Below are 18377 nucleotides of genomic sequence, written 5' to 3'. Positions count from 1 at the left end.
ATAGAGTAAAGGATCAAAAGTGCAAACTATCCATAAAATAAGAGATCAAAAGTACAATTTTTTTATCTTATGGACCAAAATGCAATTTCGACTAAATAAACATAGGTTGTTGAAGCCTCGGTTTTCTAGGCCGAGCACTCTTTTCTTTCAACCTCATGCGCGCTCCCACTCTCCGGCGACGGTACCGTCCATTTTCAAGCAGTGGGAGAGAAATATTGTCGCCGGAAGAAAAGCCCGAGGATTACGAAGTCACAGTTTGTTCTTGTTCTTCTTCAATGGCTTTTTCTTCACTTCACCGATCAAAACTCCCCTTAAACCCGCTGAGCCAAGAATTCTCGTTTTTTCCTTTTCCCTGATTTGAAACCCTTCTCGGCTTCGTCACTTGCAGACATTTAATAGAGCTGAAGAGAAGTTGGGGAAAGATATATATAGCATGTCTTGTTTCAATTTGCTGACAGGGATGATCTCAAAGCCTCCTGTAAACGACTTTGGTGCTATTTCTTTCCAATCTCAGCTAAACCCGTTTCCAATTCTTGATTCTTTACGCTCTTCGAGGTCTCGTCTTTCTAAGTTTTCAACACTCCCCTCGATCCGAAATGGGCTCCGGGAACTTCGGGGGAGAATTGAAACGGTGAGGAACACGCAAAAGATCACCGAGGCAATGAAACTAGTGGCAGCGGCTAAGGTGCGGAGAGCCCAGGAAGCAGTCATTAACGGCAGGCCCTTTGCTGAGACGCTTGTGGAAGTCTTGTTTGATATCAATGAACAGTGTCAATTGGAAGATGTGGAAGTTCCTTTAACAGCCATTAGGCCGGTCAAGAGAGTTGCTCTTGTGGTTATCACTGGTGACAGAGGGCTTTGTGGGGGATTCAACAATGCAATATTGAAGAAGGCCGAAGCCCGGATTGCGGCATTGAAGAGTCTTGGATTGGACTGTACTTTGATTAGCGTTGGAAAAAAGGGCAATGCGTATTTTCAGAGAAGGGCGAATGTGAATGTGGATAGGTTTGTAGAAGGGGATAGTTTTCCTACATCGAAAGAAGCTCAAGTGATTGCTGATGATGTGTTTTCACTGTTCTTGACTGAGGAGGTTGATAAGGTCGAGCTTTTGTATACCAAGTTTGTGTCTTTGATTAAGTCGGATCCCGTGATTCATACTTTGCTTCCATTATCTGCAAAAGGGGAAGCTTGCGATGTGAATGGGGAGAGTGTAGATGCTAGCGAAGATGAGTTCTTTAGATTGACTACTAAAGAAGGGAAGTTGACTGTTGAGAGGGATCATATAATGGGCAGGAAAAAGGCGAATTTGGTTCTTAATTATCAGTTTGAGCAGGACCCTGCACACATTCTTGATGCCTTGATGCCACTTTATTTGAATAGCCAGATTTTGAGGGCGTTGCAGGAGTCGTATGCGAGTGAACTAGCAGCTAGGATGAACGCAATGAGTAATGCGACAGAGAATGCGGTGGAGCTGAGTAGGTCGCTTTCAATTGCTTATAACCGTGAAAGGCAGGCAAAGATCACAGGTGAAATATTAGAGATTGTTGCAGGAGCAGAGGCCCTTAGGTAATATCGTTAATATTTTTCCTAATTCATTCAACAATCCCATTAGGAGAATTGTGCCAGTGAAGGGTTTTCGTTTAGATTCGTTTTGTATCTCCTCTATTCATGTGTCTTTTTATAATGCTCGACCATGTGGTAGTGCACTTTCTACTTTATTGATTGTTTCTGAAGCTGTAACTCTCCACTACTTATACCCAAGTATCTATGGCTGGTTTTGAATCTGATTTTGAAGAGAACTTGTTGTATTAACGACCAATTAACTGTCAGGGGGGGGGGGGGGGAAGATGTAGGTTGCCTTGCACCTGTTACAATACCTGATTACATTTTATTCCTCAAGTTTGTGAAGCAAGGAATGGAATGGCATACAACAATGTGATTCAGAACTAGATTCTCATGGTCGGTCCGCAACCCCTGGATGCCGAAAGCGCACTTGGGGTGATCTTGTAGTTCCTACGGGGTGGAGATGATGGGGTCGGTCCATGGATTTTCCTTCTTTTTCTTTTACCGCATTTCGCTCAGAGGATTGAAGGGAGATAGTGCATCAAGCTGTTCGCAAGGGCCAACTTGATCCTCTTCCCCAGGGATCTTAGATGAGAGATCCTGGGAGAGCCGCCGACTCCAACTACCGTCCATATATGATTCATATTAGATCTGATCAGCTGCTCATCCTACCTTCTTTACGTTCTTGACAGCTCATCTTTGTCTCAGTAGAGTTACCTTCTCTCACAGTGGATGCAACCAGATTCAATGAATGCCCTCCTACCACACCTGTATGATTTCATTTTTCCAGGATTTAATCACTAGTAAAATTCATTCATTTATCACAACCCATCACTACTTTTTTTCAGAAATTAACTTGAAATTCATCATAATTTTCCAAGAATTCAATCACAACTTTTTCCCACTCAAGAATTCAATAAAATCCCTCAAACGTGCCCACCATGATTTCATTAAATTATAGTCATTGCTCAAATCATTTGACGAATATTCTTCTATTGTCCTTAAAGTCCAAGAGTATGGATGCCCCCATAATTAAACAAATCAGTTTTATATATCCTAATAGCTTTTTTATTCATAAAAATCACATTCGTGGACTTTGGTGGGGCTGCATTATTCGCTTGATTGATAATGTAAGATCTGATTGTATTTTTTATTTAAATTCTTTTGCTGAGTAAATAGTTAGGAGATATTTGGCTAAATTTATTTAAAAGATATTATAACTCCATCTATCTTATAAGATGTTCTTAGAGTTTATAAGATGCTATATTTTATTTTAAAAATAAATTCATGAAGTGTTTTGACTAAATAAGATTATAGAGCCTATAAGATGTTAGTAGTGACAAATTTATAATTAATTTGAAAGAATTTATTAAGATTTTATAAATAAATTGACAACTTCTTACTTTTATTTAAAAAGTTTATAAGGACCTAAATTTTTCAACAATTTTCCCCCACGTGATATGATAAAAAGAAAAAAAAGGAAAGCTCCCCGCGACAAAAAAAAAAAAAGAATAGCAAAATACCCCGTATTTTAAAAAATGAAGCAAAACATTCCTTGTCTAAACTATTGATAGTGGGATAATTTGCTTTAATCTTCAGAACACATGAAGTAATTTGTTTTTTTTTTTCCACAGTATTTTCTTTTTTTACTTATTTATGATATCACAAAGAGGCAAATTGCATTTAACCCTTTTAGATCTTATAAGATATTTTTCTAATAAATTTATCAAATACTTTATAATATTTTATAAATTTATATAAAATATTTTAAAAAGCTTATAATCTCACCCAAACACCCTTATATTAGTGACGTAAAACAATCAACATCTTTAATATTTTTATTGGATAAATAAACAATGTCAAATTTGGTTGAAAAGAAAAAAACAAAATCAACACGTCGTCAAAAGTAAATAAAACCAAGAAAGCACACTGGCCCATCCCACCTTCATTTTAAATCCTATGTGTTTTATTCTCTTACCTTAAACCAAGAAACTGATTCTTTCATAACTGCATACTTTGCGGATATTCCTCAGAAGATCTGTCTGAAAAACACTCGAAAAAGGTGAATTCCTGTTTGTTTCTCTTTCATATTATGTATTATTCTGTCTGTAAAACGCATGATTAATTAGCGGAATCCATCAGTTTTCATATATCCTGACAGGGAACACGAACATGGAGAATAAATACAGTTTGTATAGACAGGGAAGCAGCGCCCGGACATCCATTATTGGAAACGAGGAAGAACTCCAGGAGGAAGATGTCTGGGGATCATCAGTTTCCAGGGAAACAAAGAATTCTGATTCCAGGCCCGTCAAGAGTTCATCGTTTAAGGAGCCCTTTTTGATTCCGAAACGCCTCCAGACAGTAGCCAGAATGATACCAAAATCCCACAGACACCATCCCAACTCCCAAGAACCTAAGATTGTTCATCACTCAGCCCCTCTGAACATACCTGACTGGTCAAAAATCTATGGAACAACCTCAAAAACCACTTCCAAGAACGATGACGGCTTTCCAGGGAGTGGCTGGGAAAGAGATGAGGATGACAAAGACGTAGATGGAGAAGACGGGAACGTGATTCCCCCGCACGAATGGATTGCCAGGAATCGGATTTCCTCGTTCTCTATGTGTGAGGGTGTTGGGAGGACACTGAAAGGAAGGGACTTAAGCCGGGTGAGAAACGCTGTCTTGACAAAAACAGGCTTTCTTGAATCAAATTCCAGCCATCAATAGCAGTTAGCAGTGAAAATAATGTCAGTTTGATTAATGCTTTTGTATATAGTCTGAAATATTGGGTGTCTCCGTGCAATTAGTCATGGTGATGATAACCTTTTTTGCTTGTAGAGCCTTTGTTCTCTATGGAATTGTTATTTATATTTTGAAGGAAATTTTCTTTCATTGACGTGTCAAATGACTCATCATGGTGGGTCCGTGTCTAATTGTCCTTACATGGCGTAGAACCCGCATCATCCATGTTGTCATATGTGTATGCGTAATGTGGCTAATGACACGTATTCGTACAAACATGGAAGATGATGCAAGCTAACTCATTGTTGCCGGTCTGACTTGGACCTCACTTATAATGGTGATTAATTTTTGGTCATGACTTGTCGGATCACTCCTTAGGATAAATTTGCATTTTGTGCTTGTGGGCCTGTTAATTTACCAAAACTTTCAACGTCATTTTTTGTAATTGACGTGTGTTCTGTACCAACAAACTCATCTATAAATATATGTGACAAATGACTGATCATAACGATAGTCCTACATGTTTCGTCGAGTGGATATTGGTTCATTTATCTATTGATGTACTCATCATGGTGATCCCACGTCTTGTGCTTGCACGGCCAACAACTCATCAACAAATAACATATCATTGCCCTTATGCGATGTGTTCTTTTATGTAGTTGCATACCCACTAATGTTGCAAATTACAAAGAAAATAGAATACATGTCTCTACCCATTTCCGTTGACTCATCAAATCAATATCACATGGCATGGCTTTTCTATTAATGCATCATTCTTACTGCGTAACGTATAACTCATTATGGTGACCCCATAATTTTTACTTGCAAAGTTGATGATTTATGTTTCTATTCGCTTTGTTCTTGTATATAACGTACTAACTTAACTCATCTCAATATATTTATAGTTAGTAAAATTATCCTACACTCCTCGTCAGTTTAGTTCCACGCTCCACACGTACATGGTCATATGTTGACTCATCATGTCGGCCCCATGTGACTTTTTCTCCAATCTTACATGTCCATCAATGTTGCAGCTGACTCATCATGCCAACCTACGCGTTACTTGGCTCATGCCATCCCATTTGTTCCTCCAGTGTTTCATCATGTAGTACTACTTGTGCTGACATTTAGTCAACACGGCGTACAACTCAGCGAGTGTCCTGCTTTAGCAATGCCGTGGACGAACTTGTGGTGTCTGACTCAGCTGTGATCCTTCTTGGCGTCTGATAAGGCTCTGATGAAGACCGTTACATCAGATCGACGGCGACGGATACTTGCAGTGGATTCGAGTCGATGACGAGTGATTTACTGATTAGCCCCTGTTTCCATCTTATATTCCACTCCAGAAAATATTAAACATTTAAAGATTAAAAAAAAAATATGAACAGAGAACTGAGTCTGTCTTCACACTTATGGAAGTCGCAATTGACTTCGGGAAACAAATCATTGAAGAAATTTCCTGTCTTTTTTTTGTTCTTTTCTGATCCCTCTACTTCAATCTTCTTGCTCACGGGAAAGAGAGAGAGAGAGAGAGGGGTGGTGCTGTGTGGACAAACACACATCTACCTGTTGCAGTATTGGGTTCCGTTGCGTTCTTGAATTTGGGTTGTTTTGCAATTCAAATTGGTGGTTGCCAAGTGAGACATTTAGAGCTGCTGACTCTTTTTCTTCATCTGATTAGCTGGGTTTTGGGTACTTGAGATGAACTTGTGTTTACATTGTATGTAATTAAGGGATTAGAGTGAAGAAGGTCAGAATGTCGTGGAAGAACAGAGGAACGGAGTCAACTTCGAGGCATTCTGTTTCAAGAAAACTCACCATTTTCCTCTGTGTTGGATGCTTTTTTGCTGGGATGCTGTTCACCGACAGGTTTTATTTTGATTTCTGTACTAATTTTACTTCTGTTTAATGCGACTTGATCGATTAAGCTGTGTTTGTTTATCAATACAGATTTTAGCTGTAGCTCTGTTCCGGGTTCAGTAGAACTGGTTATTCTTGATATTTCTGTCTATGATATTAACTTTATAGGGGCCGGTTAGGCGATGATGGCTTTCAGCTTTATTGGATTGATGTGGAATCCATTTATAGAGTACGAGATCACTTTAGAGTGTCAAATGAGCTGCGTGCTGCGTGTGATAACTCACCGTTTGCTAGGGGCAAAAACATGGGATTATGGTAATGCAATTGAAATTCATTGAGTAGTTCCATCCTCTCGGGGCTGTTTCGGGTGCAAATCCAAAATTATGGAAACAAACTTTCTTTTATCACTAACTTCGGACCAAATATTGATATAGTAGGACCGATTTCATAATGTACGGGTTGCCAAAGATTTCGGGATCCAAGTACCAATTATCATTGAGGTAATGAAATAGCTCTGTAATCTTAAACTTGGACCTCTGTGTGAAATCTTTAATTATGGTTGCTTGTAATCTCCAGAATGTGAGGAAAGCCAGCTGACACCCTAACTTTTACAGTTCAACTAGTTTTGGGCTCTTGTCAAGCTGTATATTGGATTGTCCATGTCCAGAAGTTAGAATTTTAAGTCAACTGTGGTATTTTGGCAACCCATTGGATGTGCATTTGTCACAGTTTTACTTATTGGACCAACTTTTAGTTAGAGTCCAAATGTGCAGGACAGAGGGGCTGCCTATCTGGCGACATTACACTCGCGTTTAGCTTATTTTGATCCCACTACTCACTTTTAAAAGAGCTAATAACAAGATTTTTTTTCTTGTTCATAACCCCACCAGAACATGGATAGAATGTTCTCCTCGCAAGTTTGCTCCACATGTTCCATCTGCATAATAAAGTTTACATGTGTGTTTCTCATAAATTTGAATTTATTGTTGACAGAATGTGGGCAGTGCCAGAAGCAAAAGACATATCACAGACGACAGGGGTGGCAAACGATAAGCTTAAGTTAGATTCAGATAATTGGGATCGAAAAGTTGTGAGTCTAGCATTATCACACTTAGTGTTATTCTAAGGGGAAGATATCACTTAAATGTTATTCTGTAAGCAGATGTATCGAGTATCTTTACTATATATGCAAAATACTTATTTATAGGTTAACAAAGTCAATTTTCATTTTCTCTGAAGGATGCACGAGGTCAGGCCAAGGATGTATTAGGGGAAGTTTCAAAGACACATCATGCTATACAGTAAGCGCTCCAAGTCCTAGGATGATAGTTTTTCTTATGTTCATTGTTGGCATAAGTTGCAAAAGTCATGGTCACGTGCAATGTACAGGACCCTGGATAAAACAATTTCGAACTTGGAGATGGAATTAGCTGCAGCAAGAGCAGTACAGGATTCCTTAGTTGGTGGTTCCCCCGTATCCCAAAACCTAAAGATGCCTGAATTGGCCAAGAAAAGGAAATACTTGATGGTAGTGGGCATTAACACTGCTTTTAGCAGTCGGAAGAGAAGAGACTCGGTGCGTGCTACTTGGATGTTACAAGGTGTTTAATAATTACATATTTTTCTTTATATTTCTTCTTTTTTCTGTGTGTGTCTCCCAGATCTATTTATTATTTTGAATTGATTAAGTTATTCCTATTCATTGGGCAACTCAGGTGATAAGCGCAAAAAGCTTGAGGAAGAAAAGGGCATCATAATCCGATTTGTCATTGGTCACAGGTGGGAAACAAATGTCTAGGACTGTTGCTGATGTCAGGGAGTGTTTAGTGACTGTCATCTTTTCCCAATGAAACAGATCTGTAATTGCCCCATTTGCACAAATAATTATTAGTGTTTCTTTATTTTCAGTAAGTATTTCGATGCAATTTATCCTTCATATAGTTATTAAAATGTCCTTAGTTTCTCATTTAGTTTAATAAGTGTTATTAAACTGCATGTATGCTTAATTTGGGGCAAAGTGATTGTTGAAGCATAGTTAAACCCTCAGACCTCATGAAAGAGCTTTTTAAGAAAGTCCAAACTTTAGACTCAACAGTTTATGCTTGCCATTAAAACTTACTTAGCAGTCATTCTCACTCAACAGTCTAATATGTTGCTTTCCTTTTTATTTGATCCTCTGATCACCAGTACGACATCAGGTGGTATTCTTGATAGAGCCATCGAAGCAGAAGATAAGAAACATGGAGACTTTTTGAGACTGGTAAGCCTTCTAATTCTCTTAGTTTCAATTTCTTCAAGTTTCATAAAAAAAACAGCTCATATCAGACCCACTATCTCATATATGAAACTTACACACATGACAAACAGCAATTTAAGGTACAAAGCCATTATCCTTGCTTACTAGTCCATTGTGTTCAGGAACATGTCGAGGGTTACCTTGAACTATCTGCCAAGACAAAGACCTTTTTTATCACTGCTGTTACACTCTGGGATGCTGATTTCTATGTGAAAGTTGATGATGATGTACACGTAAACATAGGTAAACAGCAGATGTAATTCTCTGCTAACTTTGACCGATTATATGCGTACATTCTTGCATGTGTTCCACTTGGGTAGCCATTGGGCTGTGATCTGGTCAGGCCTGTCATGTCCATCAGGAAGGTATAGGGTATTCTGCGTGTATGGGTATTATAACCCGTTAGTAGGCCTAGTTCAGGATATTTATGATGATTGTCTGTCAATACATAGAATGATGGATATAGGAGAAACATCAAACGTCAAAGACAAACCAATAAGTTATGACACAGAAAAACATTTCTTATTCTGTTGTTGCGTTATTGGAGAGTGTATGTATTTCCGGTAATGGAAAACACCCGTTTGGATCATTTTCCCCCATGTTTGATGACTTTCCATTTTATTGCTTGAAGAACATACTTATATAATCAGATGGAAGAACCTGCTTTTTCTTTTATTCCTTAAGAATCCTTGTGTACTGAACTAGCTCCCATCCTGCTGTAAAATTTACAAGGTTGGAGTGGGGTTTGAAGACTTCAGAACTACAAAGCCCCTGGTCAAGTTAAATCAGAGATGATTTTATATGCTTGTTATTTCTTCTTATTATTCTTCCGATAACAACGAGGAAAGGAGGGGTGGCGGGGTGAGGATAAAACTGATACTAACTGCTTGTAAAGTTGTAGTGTAATACATTCTAATCAGTGTTGTCACCTTATGATGTTTTGAGCACAATTTGCAGCGACACTGGGAGGGACTCTAGCTAGGCATCGGTTGAAACCAAGGGTGTATATTGGATGCATGAAATCTGGTCCTGTCCTGGCTCAAAAGTAAGCAAGAGCCTGGGGAAGCTTGTCTTGGTGCATTTTGGGATAAGGCATCTATACCTTCTGTTTCTCTATAAGTTCCTATTATATCATCTGGCATTTTACTGACAGGGGAGTGAGATATCATGAGCCTGAGTATTGGAAATTTGGTGAGCAAGGAAACAAGTATTTCCGGCATGCTACAGGGCAAATATATGCTATCTCTAAGGACTTGGCTACTTATATATCAATAAACCAGTGAGTAATTTCCTTAGCTTGATTCTTGTTCCCTTCACAGGGTTCAACCAATCAGAATTGTAACATAAATTTCATTTTGGCAGGCACATACTGCACAAGTATGCTAATGAGGATGTCTCGCTGGGATCTTGGTTCATTGGATTGGATGTAGAGCACATAGATGACAGAAGACTATGTTGTGGAACAACTGGTAAGATTTTAGAAACTGCACCCATCTGTTTGCAAAGTCCCACCCGAACCCTGGTCTAGGTAACCTGGTAACCTCCCTCCCTCACTGAAAATAAATAACAAGTAACGGAAGCTTTTCAGGTTAGGGCTTTATGAGATATGGGAGTCGAAAACATGATTTAAGTAGAGTAACAAGAATAGTGAAGTAGAATCGGTCTTAGAAACATTTTTTCTGCCAGCAAAAATATTTTGAAGGCTGAAAGATGTACAAGTTAGCAGGTTGACCCCCATGATCAAATTTTCTGACTCGTGACAGGTCAACTTTTAAGTATTTTCTTGTTTCGAGCTCTAGGAAAGTAACCCTGACTGCAGCTGTTTACCATAACGGAAAAATGTTTGTGAAGACTGCAGAAAATAACGTATAAGTTTCTTAATTATGTTTGATGCAATCGCAGATTGTGAGTGGAAGGCTCAGGCGGGCAACATGTGCGTTGCGTCCTTTGACTGGAGCTGCAGTGGAATTTGTAATTCTGCAGATAGGATAAAGGAGGTGCACCGACGATGTGGGGAAGGTGAGGATTCTCTGTGGGCTGCCGATTTCTGACCATGCTCTAAAATCAGCGGAGCTACACCTACAAAGGTAAATGTCAAAATCCTCCACGGATACCTGCTCTCTAAACACGGCATTATCGTATTTGTCCTATCTCAGGACAATGTTTGTTAGTATATAAGTTACGAAACTATGTTCTTATATAGTATATGTACAATATATACATATATATATATACACACCTGTATTATATAGAGATGAGAGAGAGAGAGGCTGCAAGAGAAATCTCCGAGGGGATAGATGACTCTAGCAACTTTAGTTCAGAATTACCAATTAGGAACAAATGTAACAAGTGTTGCTGGATCATTAAACAGACTTAGTAGAACTGGTAATAAGTGTTATATTATTCAGCAAGTATTTCCTGCCTTTTCGCTTTTCAACGTGAAGTAGTATTTTGCCTGCAGCACTTTTAGCTCATATACTAGTAATCCGCTGCACACTCTATAAGTATATACATTTTTAAAATATCAAATCAATTAAGAAAGACATCAAAGAAGTGCTCTCCCTTAAAAAATAATATAAATACAATTGATAATAAGGGCACACTTAATGTATGTATAAAAATTAAATACGTATTTCGTAAAAAATAATTTAAAATACATAATCGAAGATCGAATTCCTTCTTGCGAACAACTTTTTCTCAAACTCGTGCTAACTCCCAACAGCTAACTAATAGATGTGTCCAACGGCAACCATAGCCGCCCAGGACGGGCATCGAGGACAAGAAGACGTGCATGGGAATCGAGTTTATGTCCTGCAAAATTGTAGTTGATAAAGGTTTTCAACAATATTTGTTTCCTATTATCTAAAGTGTTTTGAACTTGGAAAAGAGTCCAACTTTTCCTTCATAAAATGTTTTTCAACTTTGTCTAGAGACGGTGCTGAGGGCTTTAAGCATTTTGGTCCTCCCCAACCCCACACTCCCCTTTTTGGTTTTAATGATTTTTCACCAACCCTATTGCATAATTACTTATCCAAAATTCACTCATTTCAGTGAGTTATGTGGCAGCTGTTCATCAAAATTCAAACCCTTGTTTTGGTTTTCCTCCCACAAAAAGTTGAAAAACCAGTACTTATCAGAAACCCCACTATCACAATTCACCAATTATCCCAATCCCAACCACTTCTTCCACTACATTTTAACCTATTTTGCTCCATTTTATATACAACTTTCCTGTTCCTCCCACCTCCACCAATTCCTTCTTCTTCTTCGGATTTCGTCATACCCGCGAGATGGGATTCCTCGATGCTGATGTTCCCCGCCTCAAAATTTTGGATTTCTCCATCAGATTGCTTCTCGTTCCTTTCAATCTTGTTGCCATATGGATTGCTGTCAACAACCGCGAGAATAACATTGATTATGGCGAGTTGGAGTTTGCCGATTTCATAGGTCTCAAGTAAGCAACAGTTACTATTTCTTTTTCTTTTTTTTTTCTTTGGAGTTAGAATTAGTCTGAATTTTTTAATTATGAAGTGGTTTTTCATTTTTCACTGTATGATATATATTTTAAGAATTAGAAATAGTATGAATTTTATACATGTGATGCGTAATATCACTTTACAACGAAAAATTTGAAATATACTCGAATTGTTTTATATATATTACATGATGACTGTTTGTCAGGTACATGGTTTGCATCAGTGCCGTATCCGCAGGATATGCTCTGTTTGCTGCTGTGAGTTCATGGATCAGATGCTTAGTGACTAGAGCATGGATTTTCTTCGTCGCTGATCAGGTTTGATTTTGTTTTCCCTTTGATATAAGTAAGGAAAATCACGGATTCATTACCCACATGGGAAACAAAATTTGAAAAATAAAAAGAGGGAAAAACTTGAAATTATATGATTTTTTTTTTTTTTAATTTTGGTACGACCTAAATGCAGCATAATTTATGAGGGCTGTTTGGTTGAAGCAATTATTCTCTGAACCAAGACCAATGGAAGACTTGTTGAATTTATGGTTGGCGGGTCATTAAACCCAAGAAGCTCCCTGTTTGTTGGAAGCATTTAATATCTTTGCAGTGCAATCGGATGGATGGGGGGAGGAAAATGAGAAATAACTTGAAATATGCGTTTGGAAATTAGACTATGTTTACTTGGCCTTAGAGTTTAAGATTAGAAACATGGATAATAATTGCAATAATTTCTCTCTCTCTCTCTCTCTCTCTATATATATATATATATATATTACATGAAATATTTTCTTGCATATATAGGCGGCGAGTCGGCGACGTTGATTTTGTATCAAGTAAATACATGATGAAATAAATACAAAATTGCAAGAACTTATATGTCCCTTAAGCAACAATTGCTCTTCCATTGTTATCCTCTGATAACTAGAATGAATTAGCTCTTGAACCAGGTACTGGCATACTTAATGGTGACATCAGTAGCTACACTAGTGGAGTTTCTTTACTTGGCCTACAATGGGGACCAAGTGGTTTCATGGAGCCAAGCTTGTGCTTCTTATGGGAAGTTCTGCAGTAGACTGAAAATAGCTGTGTCTCTGCATGTAATTGGAGTTTGTTGTTTCTTGGTATTGGCTGTAATATCTGCTTTCAGGGTGTTTAGGAGGTATGACCCTCCTTTTGTTTCTTCTAAAGAGGGTGAACAAGCTGCTGCAACCTGAGTTTTCATGCCCTTTTTTAATTGGGATCACATGCTGTTTGTTTCTTCATTCTTGAATCTTACACCATCATCTACTTTCTTTTTTTCTTTGAAAAATTTTGTATAAAGGAACCCTTACCTAGACTAAGAGGATGTTTGGATCTTATAAGATATTTCAAAGTTTATAAGGTGTTGCAATTTGTTTGGTAAAAGAAGGTTAAAAATTAGGTAAGTTACAACGAGTTCTCTTGAAGTTTTGTATAATTAAGAATGCCCTTTTTTTATTTGAAAAATTACAAGTACTTTTCCATGCTTGATGAAATTATGTAATTTTTGGATGGAGGTTTGGAATTGTCAACTTGGTCCTTACTTTTTTTTAAACAAAATTAAAAAATAAAAATATTGTAAAAATATTTCACTTAGTCTATAAAAAAAATCATAAAATTTTAGAAAATAAATAAATTTATAATTCTTAGTTCACAAGAGCATTTTTATTAGTTTGCTATATAAAATAGATGGAAATTTAATGGAGATCAATATATTGAGCATTTTTATTGGTAATGTTTACAAACAATGATGGAATATTTATAATTAGGGTTGAAGGCAATTTTCATCTCCTGACTATAGGCCATTTTCGTTTTAATCCCGTAAGTTTCTAGAGTTTCAATTTGGTCCCGTAAAATCGAAAAATTCTCAATTTCAGTCCAAATTTGGTTGGAAAAATGCGTGGGTCGCTGGAAAAAGTCACATGCGATGCATGTGATTTTTTAAATTGGGGGCTCGATCGTGATTGACTGGAGAAGTTGATGTGGCGCCCAAATGAAAATTAAAAAAAAAAAAAAACTGAGTGACATGGATTTTAATTCCACATCAGCTGCTGACTTGGTGGTTCTCCGCCTGAAATCCGCTGTCATACGGCGGAGAATCGAGCGCGCGATAGTCGGCAAAGGCGGAGGACGACTTTTGTCGAATCTTTTCACAGAGGTGACCAAAATCGATGGGACTGGTCTCAAAAGATTCGCCAGAACGAGAGGCGTTCAACGGTAGTCTTCCGAGCCGGTGGTTCGTTCAGACGAAGGAGAAAACGCCAGCGGAAGGTGCAGTCGCGGCGGACGACGACCGAGATCTTCAAAACGATGGATCTTTGCACCTAGTTGATGAAAATGGATGAGACTAGTCCCATTAGAACCGCAGTGAGGAGACGAATCCAATGGTACCAATCTGCGATCGTGGGTCGTCCTGTCGCCGGCAAATCGACGGGAATTGTCTTCGGCGGTCAATTTCAAAGCCCAGTCGCTGTCGTGGTCGGATCTCAAAATTGGTTGAGGGATTTTGTTCTCCTTGCTATGGGGAATCGAATGGTATATATGGTGGCCAGAAATTCCAAGTAACGGCATCGAAATTGAAGAGAGAAGGTGGCGGCGACTGGCGGGCGATTTTGCGACTTTGATTTCCCGTCTGTTTGTGCTTCTTTTCTTTTTAAATTCAAGTCAGCAGCTGACGTGGATTAAAAATCCACGTCAGTCAGTTTTTTTTTAATTTCCATTTGGGCGCCACGCATGCGCCACATCTGCGCCACATCAACTTCTCCAGCCAATCACGATTGAGCCCCTAATTTAAAAAGTCACATGCATCGCATGAGACTTTTTCCGGCGACCCACGCATTTTTCCGATCAAATTTGGATTGAAATTGAGAATTTTTCAGTTTTACGGGACCAAATTGAAACCCTAGAAACTTACGGGATTAAAACGAAAATGGCCTATAGTTAGGGGACGAAAATTGCCTTTAACCCTTATAATTATACAAAACATCATGATAGCTCGTTGTAATTTATTTTGAAAAATAAGACATTCAAAACTCATAAGATCCTTTTAAAAAAGTACAAACTTTTTAATTTATTTTGAGAATCTTACCAAATTTATTTTATCTAAATAATTTAATATTCTTTTTAAAAAAAATAAATTTAACATCTTATAAAATTTATAAATTAGTTTAACCAATACCCGCAGAGTCGATCCGAAGGTGGTAAGCTTTATTTGAGACTTGAAGTTAGATATGAAATTAAATTCAAGTGAACCCTGATGGACTGGTAGGAGTTGGGCTCCGATTGAATCTCATGTATTTTACGTTTAATTATATTTAAATCTCATGTGAGATTATATATATTTTTTTAAAAAAAATTAAAATTATCCTTACATTCTTTTTAAAAATTCATAATTCAAAAATAATCCCCATTTATTAGAATTTGGATGAAAAATGCTAAAGTCAGCCAAAAAAATGCATAAATTTTTAGTTTTATCGCTTATCTAACATTTTCAATTTTTCATGAAATAATTTTGTATCTATGTACGAAAAATGTAATGATGTCAACCTCACTTCATGTGTAAGTATATATATTATATTTATCTTTTTGTAAATATAAAAATATATATAAGAGTGTTAAATCAGGAGCAAAATTAAAAAATCTATGTAATTTTTTTTTTCTTTATGTCTGTATTTTCGTTCAAATCCTGATGTAAACACTTTTAATATTACATTAATATCCCTCAAAGGTTATTTATAGTTTTACTAAAAAATGAAGGAACGTATCTATCGTATTAGGGATATTTATAATGCCTTATTATGAGATTTGATGTAATTACACGTAAACTCCTATGTGGACTGGGGACTTTCACCTAATACCACTGACCTTTATTTCTGTCTAACAAAAAAATTCATATATTAGTTAAAATTTATCAAATTTATTTATATTAGTAAAAGAAAATACATGTCTATCGTTATATATATTCACTCTTATAAGGGTAGTATGATAAACAAAAAAAAAAAAAAATTATTTGACATGCAATAAATTAATAATAAACCAATTGAAAGTAAATATAAATTTTTATTAATTTTTTTGTTAATATAATCAAATGCATATATATTTGTTAGATAGAATTAGAAATATCAAATGTAATTATTTAAATTATAAAACATTTACCTATAATTACAATAGTTTTAAAAAAATTAGATGAAATTATGAAAGAATTTGATAAAGAATTAGGAATATTTATATAATTAGATATGACTGGGCATGGGGGGGGGGGGGGGTGAAGAGTTGCTTATTCCTTAGTGAAAGGATAATATAGAAAAGAGAGAAGCACAAAGTTCCATTACAGCTCTACATTTCAACCTCTTTCAGCTAGCCGCAAGGGTTCCACTCTCCTCTTTTCCGCTTGTTGTTTTCGGGTTTCATCCAAATCCCCCTGATTAGAGCAGTAATATCTCGTTTCTGAGGCAACAAACCGAACCTAATTGTTGATCTTTTCCTTCCCCCCCACCCCTTAATCTCGCAGGTAGGCAAATCGATCACTCGGCCGGACACCATGGCAAAAAGCTCCTTCAAGTTGGAACATCCCCTAGGTATAATCCGTTGTCCGATCGCTTGTCGACCCTAATTCTCCTACCCAGTTTTGGTGGCGTTGAGTTGATTGGCTGAATTTATGTTATGGATTTTAAATTTTGCTGTATCTTCTATGTAGTATGATTGCTCAGTTTCTTGTCTGTCTGGACTTGCGTGATCCGGGTTCAGAAGATCTTTTTCTTTTTCTCGTGCGTATGTGATTGATCGGATCTGATAGTTGATTGGTAACCGAAATTGGATTATGTGTTGAAGTAACGAGAATCGACTCTCACTTGGTCTGTTGTTTTGCCTGTCATGTTTTGTAAAGGAATAGAAATTACCTCTCGGTAATCTGTTCTTTTCACCGTATGTATAGTTATATTGCTGAATGTACACAAGGTTTTATTGTGGTTAAGTTATAATGTTTGCTTACTTCTCTGCTGTTACGTTTGTTGCTTGTGAACTGTTCAAATTAGGCCTTAAAAATTAGAATTTATTTGCTGTTATGGGAGGGGGGGCAGGGATTTAGTTCAAGTCATGTGTATTTTAATTCACTGCTTTCGGTATTGATTGAGTTTGCACCTAATAAATGCTGGAACTGTTTGGTTATCTGTTATGCTTGTTAGTACTTGCAAGAAAGATTGTTGTTGATTGTTGATGAATTCGTCAAGAATTAATGATAAAGAAGTTTGTGCTCTTGAAATTGATGTTGCTTTTTTCTCTAAGGTTGTTCTGTTTCAAGGTCATATAAGTTGCAATTCTTTCATGTTTTGGGTAACGTTATGTACTATTTTAAACATGTTGCAGAGAGGCGACAGGCTGAAGCTGCTCGTATAAGGGAGAAATATCCTGACAGAATTCCGGTATTTAAGAACTCGATTTGCATTTATATGAACTTCTACGTTTTGAATTCTTGATTCTGCACCTTTTCACAAATTTTAGCAATATATACTTCTCCTGCAATGTAGGTTATTGTGGAGAAGGCTGAAAGAAGTGACATCCCTGACATTGACAAGAAAAAGTTAGTTGCTCTTTATCATCTTCCTACACATGGTCTTTCATACGGTCTAGTTGGACTTGTATACTTTGTGTAGTTTTAGGTTTGCCTGAGAAAATATTTAAGCTTTGCATTGGTTTTAGTTTAAGCACATTGACCACATGCATATTCAAAATTTTCCACTACATGTTGAAATTTTGCATACTAAAAACCCTGAAGTGGTGCTAGCAACAGGAGATAGTTGCAGCAAAGTGTTCAATTGCATAAACATTATTTGTGTCCCACCTTCACTAGGGGAGGAAAGGAAACAATCTTTTGTTTCTGGTGACAAAAACAGAATCAGCTTTTATTGCTAATTGATTACAGCCTAATTGATGCTTGAATTTTAAAAATGCAGATATCTAGTTCCTGCTGATTTGACTGTTGGGCAATTTGTTTATGTTGTCCGAAAAAGAATTAAACTCAGTGCAGAGAAAGCCATATTTATCTTTGTCAAGAACATTCTCCCCCCCACTGGTAAGAAGAAAGTTTTAAGGTGTTGATAGGGTATGGACACACGTTCTTAAATTTGTCGTTCATTTGTTTAACTGTCTCTTATGTATTACTCCAGCTGCAATGATGTCTGCTATCTATGATGAAAACAAAGATGAGGACGGCTTCCTATACATGACATACAGTGGCGAGAATACTTTTGGATCATTCTGAAATGGGGTCCAGCCGAGCTATGTATATAGTCTAAGAACTTGTAAATTCTATTTCATTATCATCTCGAGTTATCTTTCCGAAAAGATTGTATATCCCAGATTGTATTAACTTCTTCAGAATTGGTATATTTTAATACCATGGTGCCTTGTAAGTAAATCTTC

The 18377-nt window shown here is 37.1% G+C and overlaps 5 protein-coding genes across 15 annotated transcripts; all 5 read left to right on the top strand.

Annotated features, from left to right (window-relative positions):
• Positions 1 to 109: 109 nt before the first annotated feature.
• LOC105176686 (ATP synthase gamma chain, chloroplastic) lies at positions 110 to 2330 on the top strand. 2 transcript variants are annotated; one of them, XM_011099573.3, is made up of 2 exons: positions 110 to 1566; positions 1901 to 2330. In XM_011099573.3, the coding sequence occupies exons 1-2, from the start codon at positions 434 to 436 to the stop codon at positions 1905 to 1907; spliced, it is 1140 nt and encodes a 379-aa protein (XP_011097875.1). In that variant the 5' UTR covers positions 110 to 433; the 3' UTR covers positions 1908 to 2330. The 2 variants fall into 2 exon arrangements, with proteins under 2 accessions (XP_011097875.1, XP_088733461.1); XM_088877335.1 differs by lacking the exon at positions 1901 to 2330 and having other exon boundaries at positions 110 to 1787.
• Positions 2331 to 3735: 1405 nt separating this feature from the next.
• Positions 3736 to 4296, top strand: LOC105176685 (uncharacterized). The gene has a single exon (XM_011099572.3). It carries the CDS (start codon positions 3736 to 3738, stop codon positions 4294 to 4296), a length of 561 nt encoding a protein of 186 aa, XP_011097874.1.
• A 1286-nt stretch (positions 4297 to 5582) lies between these two features.
• LOC105176683 (putative beta-1,3-galactosyltransferase 4) lies at positions 5583 to 11665 on the top strand. Of its 7 annotated transcripts, none has more exons than XM_088877333.1 (14): positions 5583 to 6180; positions 6340 to 6486; positions 6606 to 6671; positions 7165 to 7261; positions 7411 to 7472; positions 7561 to 7772; positions 7887 to 7950; positions 8359 to 8431; positions 8590 to 8710; positions 9425 to 9512; positions 9621 to 9746; positions 9830 to 9936; positions 10370 to 10554; positions 11534 to 11665. In XM_088877333.1, exons 1-13 carry the CDS (start codon positions 6068 to 6070, stop codon positions 10516 to 10518), a joined length of 1425 nt encoding a protein of 474 aa, XP_088733459.1. In that variant the 5' UTR covers positions 5583 to 6067; the 3' UTR covers positions 10519 to 10554; positions 11534 to 11665. The 7 variants fall into 7 exon arrangements, with proteins under 7 accessions (XP_088733459.1, XP_011097869.1, XP_088733460.1 ...); XM_011099567.3 differs by having other exon boundaries at positions 11519 to 11657; XM_088877334.1 differs by lacking the exon at positions 11534 to 11665 and adding an exon at positions 11201 to 11290.
• Positions 11666 to 11757: 92 nt separating this feature from the next.
• Positions 11758 to 13201, top strand: LOC105176684 (CASP-like protein 2D1). Of its 2 annotated transcripts, none has more exons than XM_011099570.3 (3): positions 11758 to 11921; positions 12149 to 12260; positions 12887 to 13201. In XM_011099570.3, exons 1-3 carry the CDS (start codon positions 11758 to 11760, stop codon positions 13151 to 13153), a joined length of 543 nt encoding a protein of 180 aa, XP_011097872.1. In that variant the 3' UTR covers positions 13154 to 13201. The 2 variants fall into 2 exon arrangements, with proteins under 2 accessions (XP_011097872.1, XP_011097871.1); XM_011099569.3 differs by having other exon boundaries at positions 12875 to 13201.
• Positions 13202 to 16201: 3000 nt separating this feature from the next.
• Positions 16202 to 18372, top strand: LOC105176682 (autophagy-related protein 8C-like). 3 transcript variants are annotated; one of them, XM_088877166.1, is made up of 6 exons: positions 16202 to 16325; positions 16468 to 16534; positions 17322 to 17377; positions 17483 to 17535; positions 17909 to 18027; positions 18122 to 18372. In XM_088877166.1, exons 2-6 carry the CDS (start codon positions 16498 to 16500, stop codon positions 18214 to 18216), a joined length of 360 nt encoding a protein of 119 aa, XP_088733292.1. In that variant the 5' UTR covers positions 16202 to 16325; positions 16468 to 16497; the 3' UTR covers positions 18217 to 18372. The 3 variants fall into 3 exon arrangements, with proteins under 3 accessions (XP_088733292.1, XP_088733291.1, XP_088733290.1); XM_088877165.1 differs by having other exon boundaries at positions 16207 to 16360; XM_088877164.1 differs by having other exon boundaries at positions 16217 to 16534.
• Positions 18373 to 18377: the final 5 nt, after the last annotated feature.

Source organism: Sesamum indicum, linkage group LG13 (assembly GCF_026168435.1).
Source record: "Sesamum indicum cultivar Baizhima isolate 11 linkage group LG13, ASM2616843v1, whole genome shotgun sequence".
Lineage (NCBI taxonomy): Eukaryota > Viridiplantae > Streptophyta > Magnoliopsida > Lamiales > Pedaliaceae > Sesamum > Sesamum indicum.
The sequence above is the reverse complement of the archived record's forward strand: the minus strand, read 5'-3'. Positions and strand labels throughout refer to the sequence as shown.

Excerpts from the sequence above, each read along its gene's own strand:
- LOC105176683 (XM_088877333.1), top strand. The coding sequence starts at position 6,068 with ATGTCGTGGAAGAACAGAGGAACGGAGTCAACTTCGAGGCATTCTGTT. Across the intron at positions 8,432-8,589 it reads ATGGAGACTTTTTGAGACTG|GAACATGTCGAGGGTTACCT; the intron begins GTAAGCCTTCTA and ends CATTGTGTTCAG. Across the intron at positions 8,711-9,424 it reads TGATGTACACGTAAACATAG|CGACACTGGGAGGGACTCTA; the intron begins GTAAACAGCAGA and ends CACAATTTGCAG.
- LOC105176685 (XM_011099572.3), top strand. The coding sequence starts at position 3,736 with ATGGAGAATAAATACAGTTTGTATAGACAGGGAAGCAGCGCCCGGACA.
- LOC105176682 (XM_088877166.1), top strand. The coding sequence starts at position 16,498 with ATGGCAAAAAGCTCCTTCAAGTTGGAACATCCCCTAG. Across the intron at positions 16,535-17,321 it reads CAAGTTGGAACATCCCCTAG|AGAGGCGACAGGCTGAAGCT; the intron begins GTATAATCCGTT and ends AACATGTTGCAG. Across the intron at positions 17,378-17,482 it reads AATATCCTGACAGAATTCCG|GTTATTGTGGAGAAGGCTGA; the intron begins GTATTTAAGAAC and ends CCTGCAATGTAG.
- LOC105176684 (XM_011099569.3), top strand. The coding sequence starts at position 11,758 with ATGGGATTCCTCGATGCTGATGTTCCCCGCCTCAAAATTTTGGATTTC. Across the intron at positions 11,922-12,148 it reads GCCGATTTCATAGGTCTCAA|GTACATGGTTTGCATCAGTG; the intron begins GTAAGCAACAGT and ends ACTGTTTGTCAG. Across the intron at positions 12,261-12,874 it reads TTTTCTTCGTCGCTGATCAG|CTCTTGAACCAGGTACTGGC; the intron begins GTTTGATTTTGT and ends AGAATGAATTAG.
- LOC105176686 (XM_011099573.3), top strand. The coding sequence starts at position 434 with ATGTCTTGTTTCAATTTGCTGACAGGGATGATCTCAAAGCCTCCTGTA.